Source organism: Bison bison, unplaced genomic scaffold (genome assembly GCF_000754665.1).
Source record: "Bison bison bison isolate TAMUID 2011002044 unplaced genomic scaffold, Bison_UMD1.0 scf7180017845679, whole genome shotgun sequence".
NCBI classification, from domain to species: domain Eukaryota; kingdom Metazoa; phylum Chordata; class Mammalia; order Artiodactyla; family Bovidae; genus Bison; species Bison bison.
The window spans coordinates 11,011-17,720 of NW_011476252.1; the positions used below are offsets into that span (position 1 = coordinate 11,011).

Here is a 6,710-nt window from a genome sequence, read left to right on the forward strand (position 1 = left end):
TGAATTAATTCACTCTCTTTTTCTTATTTTCTGGTTAGGATAAATTCTGTCCTGGGTGTATATGTGTGTCTAAAGTAAAATATGACTTCCCTGGTGGCTCAGACAGTAAAGCGTCTGTCTACAATACAAAAGTAAAATATAACTTTTCAGCTATTTCTAACAAGGTAGTGTATTTATATAGACTTTTAAAATTAATTAAACTATCCCTATTTAAGAGTCAAAGTGTTTCTTCCTTTATTTTTTTATATTAGAAAGAATCAATCTGTGGACTAGTCTGACAATAATAATCTCTAAATGTAACTTGATTCCAGAAGAGACATATAAGTGAATCAGGCTAATAAAATAGGAAGGAAATGCTTACAGTTTGATTGTTATGCCAATGAGGATCTGGAGACTGGGTCACAGTGCCATTTCCATCTGCTCAACAAGAAAGAAAATTAACGAGAATTACAAAAAGATATTGAACTTTCCTGTGAACACCAAATATATTCACACTGCCTTCTGGTAATGAAGGGAAAGTTGAATAATCATAGGGCCTAATGCTGTAGGCATCCCAAGAATAATACCAAGTTACTGCTGCTGCTGCTGCTAAGTCGCTTCAGTCGTGTCCAACTCTGTGCGACCTCATAGACAGCAGCCCGCCAGGCTCCCCCATCCCTGGGATTCTCTAGGCAAGAACACTGGAGTGGGTTGCCATTTCCTTCTCCAATGCATGAAAGTGAAAAGTGAAAGTGAAGTTGCTGTCGTGTCCAACTCTTCGCAACCCTATGGATTGCAGCCTACCAGGCTCCTCCGTCCTAACATTTATTAATTTAAGTAGTAAGGTTGTGCTTTTTAACCATTTTGTCATTTTGAAAATGAACCCTTTTTTTTTCTCCCTATTGGGAAAAAAAAAATGCATGCTCACAGAAAATTTACTGACAACTTTAGACAAGTCAGAGTGGCCCATTGTCAGAACTAGGTTAAAAATTACCACTTACAGATAAATAATCAGTATTTTCATGGCAGCTCAGAAACTTCCAGTGAGTGCTCAGAGGTCATTACACATCCAAAGAGCAGAACCACTCCGTTCAAAATGAACATTACATTGGTTTTACATTCAAAATGTGAGTGAAATGCACTAAGATACCTCAAACAGGTGGCATCCAACTCCTACATTATATGCCAGTGTGCCCAGACACTGATCCAAACGTGCTTTAGAAAATATGTTACATCACTCCCAAGGCCAGTATACCTTATACTACCTAAACTCCCAATATAAAAGGATACTATGCCTTAAAGTTTTGAATGCCCAAATTTTAATAGTGTTTTGAAATATCTCTTTTGTCCCACAGAACATATACTGTTGGCCCTTCTAAGCAACTATAGGTCAAATACAGGATTCTCTCTTTACTGAGTATCTATTACACACAAGCACTTTACATCCTTATACCCATTTTCTTAATCCGAAATTTTAGATGAGGTGCTGAAATGGTTGAAGTTTCCAACTCTACTAAAGGACAAGAGCCTCAGCTCATAACCACCGCACACACTATGTTTCCATTCAATGAAAATACTGCAGGTCTCAGAGATTCCCGTACTACTGACAGAGCTAGAAAACCATCATTTTCTAATGACAGTGAAAATGAACTAACCATATCCCCCTAAATTTTAACAGTTTACATAACTGTATCTACAATTTAAACATTCCAACACTACGTCTTCAAGAGACAAAGACAGTGTCTACAGTCTAGTCTCTGTGTATGACTTATGTTATAACCTTAAATGCTTAAGCTATAAAATGAGTGATGTTTTTAAAAAAATAAAAAGGACTTCAGTCAGATGAAACTTGACTTCAGTGCTGACATGTCACTTACCAATGTGACCTCGATCAATGTCCTTTACATACACATTACATATATATGAATGTAAATGTATGTATTTATATTTCTAGCTGGGATAACCTTGAACTACAAGCTGTTGATAGCACCCATCTCATAAAGTTATCACATTAGATGATGCAAGTAAGGTGCTTAACACCATATTAAACAAATATCAGGTATCACAATTATGTTGCTATATAACAATAGGAGCAATGGGGAAGGAACACCATGCAATGGATTTTCCAAATATCCTATCCTTCATTCCTTACAAACATGTAGTGAGGAATGAAACAACTTGCCCATGGGCGTGCAGCTTGAAACTGCCATTGGCGGGCAGTTGAATTGGAAGCTGTTTGTCCAAAGTAGAACTAAATGTCCTCCTCAGTCTGGCAATGGCAAGAATTAAACCTGCCCTGAAAGAATTAAATGAGATAATGCACAATAATTTGCTGGCACATGCATCTGAAAAGGTAGGTGCAGACTCTATGAAAACCAAAATTCCTCCTGGACTAACATTCTTGGCTTTGTGAGGCTTTAACCCACTGAAGTGTGACTCGGGCACTGTGAGGATTTGGTTGAAGGGCCTCAGAGATGCTGCCAAGATGGCAGCAGTCACAGAAGTCGTGGGGACACAGCTGCTGCAATGTCTGTTCCATGCTGCCAAGTCTACTTGACCAGGGTTTAGTGACATATTTTAGAAAACAATTTCCCATTTTCTACTTTGTTCTTCCTCTTAGCCTAAAAGTGTGGGGTGCAGTTGCCCCAACTGCTCTTACCTGTATTTATATCAGCTTTCTGTTTCTGTGCCAAGAAACACTTCACACCAAGGATTCCACTTTCAAAACCAAATGCCACTATTAGCTAATTTCAATTAAATTGGTCCCTCTCTGAGTCCCGCTGCATGTCCATTTTCAATTAAGAGCTTCCTTGAATGATTGGCAAAGTAGGCTACCCTGGGGGTCTCCTATAGCAACTCCTGAGCATGATGAATCATACACACAAGTCTTACAAAATCTTACAAAATCTGACCTTGTTGGATGCTTCACAGGCACATGGACAAATAAGCCAGTTCTGCATTACAAAGGGGTTCACATGTGGCACTCTCCAAATTTATCACCATGGGTAACAGAATTAGTTGGGAAAGATGACAATTCAATATCATCTTTCTCCATTATAGGAAAAACAGACTAATCTTATATCTCAAAAGAATATGGACTTTCCAAAACTAGGGAGAACTGGAGTCTTTGGGAGTGAAATAGCACAATCCTAGTGGGACCTGCCTCTTTGGCTCTGGTGACCATGTCCTCAACCCAACTCAAAGTGTCCATGTGAAATGAAAGCTCGATAAGGCAGCAGGGGAGCCTCCTGGCTCTGTGTAGGGTCTGGGGCTTAGAGGAAGCATAAACAGGCAACCAGTTTGGTCTGGACCAGTTTGGATTTAATTGTTTTAAGGCTCTGTCCAGGGAAGTATGCCTAGAAATAAGTTTAAAAACAAGGCTAATTCATTTTATTTAGAAAAATGTGAATATGTATGTGAATGATCCCAAATCATACAAGCTGCCTGTGTCACTCAAATGTACCTATTTCTGGACATTCTAAGTAACCGTCATAGTTGCCACTCTATCACTTACCTTGTAACTGTGTCCTCAGATCTTTATCTCATATAACGCTTGTAAGAATAAGTAATATTTCCCCCATTTTCCAAAGGATAAAAGCAGATTCAAAGAGGATAATAAGACATTTGTTCAAGTTGCATAGCTGAGAGGAATAGCCATTGTTGGCATTCAAGTTACGCTTGTCTTATTTCAGAATATGTGCTCTGAACAATGTGCTAATATTTATCAAAATTTGAATGCTATCAGGTGTTGAGGAAAGAAACTGAAGTTACCTGTTGAACAAGAGTGCCATGGTGAGCTGGTTATGTTTGTTTCATACAGGGTAGTAGGCTGGCTTTCTGCTGTCTGAGTTGGAGCAGATAAAGAAGCTATAGGAATGACAAGAACAGAAAAGTAGTGTTCAATTAGTGGAGGAAAATTTACACCCCCAGCAGAAAGAACAAACAAAACTAAATCAGAAATTACCCTTTGACTGTTTCTTAGAAATGTATTAATAGATGCCCTTGAGGTATTATCCTGCTATGTAAGCATTTCATTATCATGAATAAATCTGATCTAGATAATGATCTGAGAGCTTAAAAACAGAATTATTTCACTTTTTATACTTCTGTTGTTGTTCAGCTGCTAAGTCGTGTCCGACTCTTTGCAACCCCATGACTGCAGCATGCCATGCTTCCCTGTCCTTCTCTGTCTCCTGGAGTTTGCTCAAACTCATGTCCATTGAGTCAGCAATACTGTCTACTCATCTCATTCACTGCCACCCTCTTCTCCTTTTGCCTTCCATCTTTCCCAGCAGCAGGGTCTTTTCCAATGAGTCCGCTGTTTGCATAAGGTGGCCAAAGCTTTGGAGCTTCAGCTTTAGCATTAGTCCTGGGGTTGTCATAAGAATTAAGGGGCTTAATACTTATAAAGCAGTTAGCATGTTTCCTGACACAGGAAACAGAGTAAGCGTTAACTTCACCGAAATCGTATCCTCAAGTTTTGGGTTAGGCTTCAAAATGGATTAAATGATCTCTATTCAAAGCTCCTGTAAGACAGAGTCTCATTCACTTGGCCCTGTTCTGGCACTCTTATTTTTTCCTCATAATTCTATGTTAAACAGGGCCGAATGCATCATCCTTCTTAGATGTCTGCAAGCAGTGGTCTGGCTTTTTTTTTTTTTTTTGCTATTAATGATTCCTTTGAGAATCTAGTAAAAACCATAGGTCCCTCTCACTCTGAAAATGCTTTAAGATACAAAAGATGAATATAAGAGGGTACAAGTTGTTGACAGATTCTGTGAAGCCAGGTTTGGAAACCTGTTAAGAATCCCTACCCTAGATTGTACATCTGCCTTAACACCGTGCTCTGGATGGTGTGTATCCTTACTTTAAAAAATTCTGCACTTAGAAGTACTTTTGCTTACCTGGCTGGAGGTCCTCTGTGGGTGCTGGCATTGGAAGAGCAGAAGTAGAGGACCTCACTGTCACTGGAGCAGCGGTGACTGTCATGGTTGGAGTAGTGGTGTTGATTGTTGTTGGCACAGCAGTGGTGGTGGTTGTTGGAGCAGTGGTGACCATTGTGGTTGGAGTAGTGGTGGTGGTGGTTGTTGGAGTTGTGGTGGGTGTTGTTTTTCGGTTAGTAGCAGTGGTTCTTGAAATAGTGGTAGTCCTTGTTGAAGTAGTAGTAATGGTTGTCTTTCTTGTAGTTTTGGTTGTTTTTGGAGTAGTGGAGGTGGTGGCAGTGGTTGTTGGAGTCATGGTGGTTGTTTTGGGGGTAGTAGTGGTGGTTGTTGGAATAGTGGTAGTCATTGCTGGAGTAGTGGCAATGGTTGTCCTTGTAGTGGTGGTTGTTCTTGGAGTAGTGGAGGTGGTGGCAGTGGTTGTTGGAGTCATGGTGGTTGTTTTTGGGGTAGTAGTGGTGGTTGTTGGAGTAGTGGTAGTCGTTCTTGGAATAGTAGTAGTGGTTGTCTTTCTTGTAGTGGTGGTTGTTCTTGGAGTAGTGGAGGTGGTGGTGGTGGTTGTTGGAGTCATGGTGGTTGTTTTTGGGGTAGTAGTGGTGGTTGTTGGAATAGTGGTAGTCATTGCTGGAGTAGTGGCAATGGTTGTCCTTCTAGTGGTGGTTGTTCTTGGAGTAGTGGAGGTGGTGGTGGTTGCTGGAGTCATGGTGGTTGTTGGAGTCGTGTGGGTTATTGTTTTGGGAGTAGTAGTGGTGGTTGTTGGAGTAGTAGTAGTCGTTCTTGGAGTAGTAGTAATGGTTGTCTTTCTTGTAGTGGTGGTTGTTCTTGGAGTAGGACTGGTGGTGGTAGTGGTTCTTGGAGTAGTAGTAATTGTTGTCTTTCTTGTAGTGGTTCTTCTAGGAGTAGTGGTGGAAGGTGTCTTTCTTGTAGTGATTCTTCTTGGAGTAGTGGTAGTAGTTGTCTTTCTTGTAGTGGTGGTTGTTCTTGGAGTAGTGCTGGTGGTAGTAGTGGTTCTTGGTGTAGTAGTAATGGTTGTCTTTCTCGTAGTGGTGGTTGTTCTTGGAGTAGTGGTGGTGGTAGTGGTTCTTGGGGTAGTAGTAATTGTTGTCTTTCTAGTAGTGGTGGTTGTTCTTGGAGTGGTGGTGTTGGTGGTAGTGGTTCTTGGAGTAGTGGTAGTAGTTGTCTTTCTTGTAGTGCTTGTTCTTGGAGTAGTGGTGGTAGTTGTCCTTCTTGTAGTGGTGGTTGTTCTTGGAGTAGTGGTGGTAGTTGTCCTTCTTGTAGTGCTTGTTCTTGGAGTAGTGGTGGTAGTTGTCCTTCTTGTAGTGGTGGTTGTTCTTGGAGTAGTGGTGGTAGTTGTCCTTCTTGTAGTGCTTGTTCTTGGAGTAGTGGTGGTAGTTGTCCTTCTTGTAGTGGTGGTTGTTCTTGGAGTAGTGGTGGTAGTTGTCCTTCTTGTAGTGCTTGTTCTTGGAGTAGTGGTGGTAGTTGTCCTTCTTGTAGTGGTGGTTGTTCTTGGAGTAGTGGTGGTAGTTGTCCTTCTTGTAGTGCTTGTTCTTGGAGTAGTGGTGGTAGTTGTCCTTCTTGTAGTGGGGGTTGTTCTTGGAGTAGTGGTGGTGGTTGTTGGAGTAGTGGTGGTAGTTGTTGTTGTAGTAGCAGTGGTGGTGGTCGTTGTCGTTGTAGGTGGAGCTAGAAATCAACATGAAAGCAGGGATTCATCAAGCAGCAGGAAACAAGAGACTCGTGCTGGGCCTGTGCACCAACACAACCAAGCAGACGGTCCCCAGGCAGAACTCAGCA

The 6,710-nt window shown here is 41.2% G+C and overlaps 1 protein-coding gene across 1 annotated transcript in view; it reads right to left on the minus strand.

Moving 5' to 3' along the window:
• Window positions 1-6,028: 6,028 nt before the first annotated feature.
• LOC104986073 (histidine-rich glycoprotein-like) overlaps window positions 6,029-6,710 on the minus strand; it is a 4,077-nt gene continuing 3,395 nt past the window's right edge. The window contains exon 3 of the mRNA XM_010836513.1: window positions 6,029-6,599. Within this exon, the coding sequence (XP_010834815.1) occupies window positions 6,029-6,599 (571 nt within the window). The remainder of the gene's footprint in view (window positions 6,600-6,710) is intronic.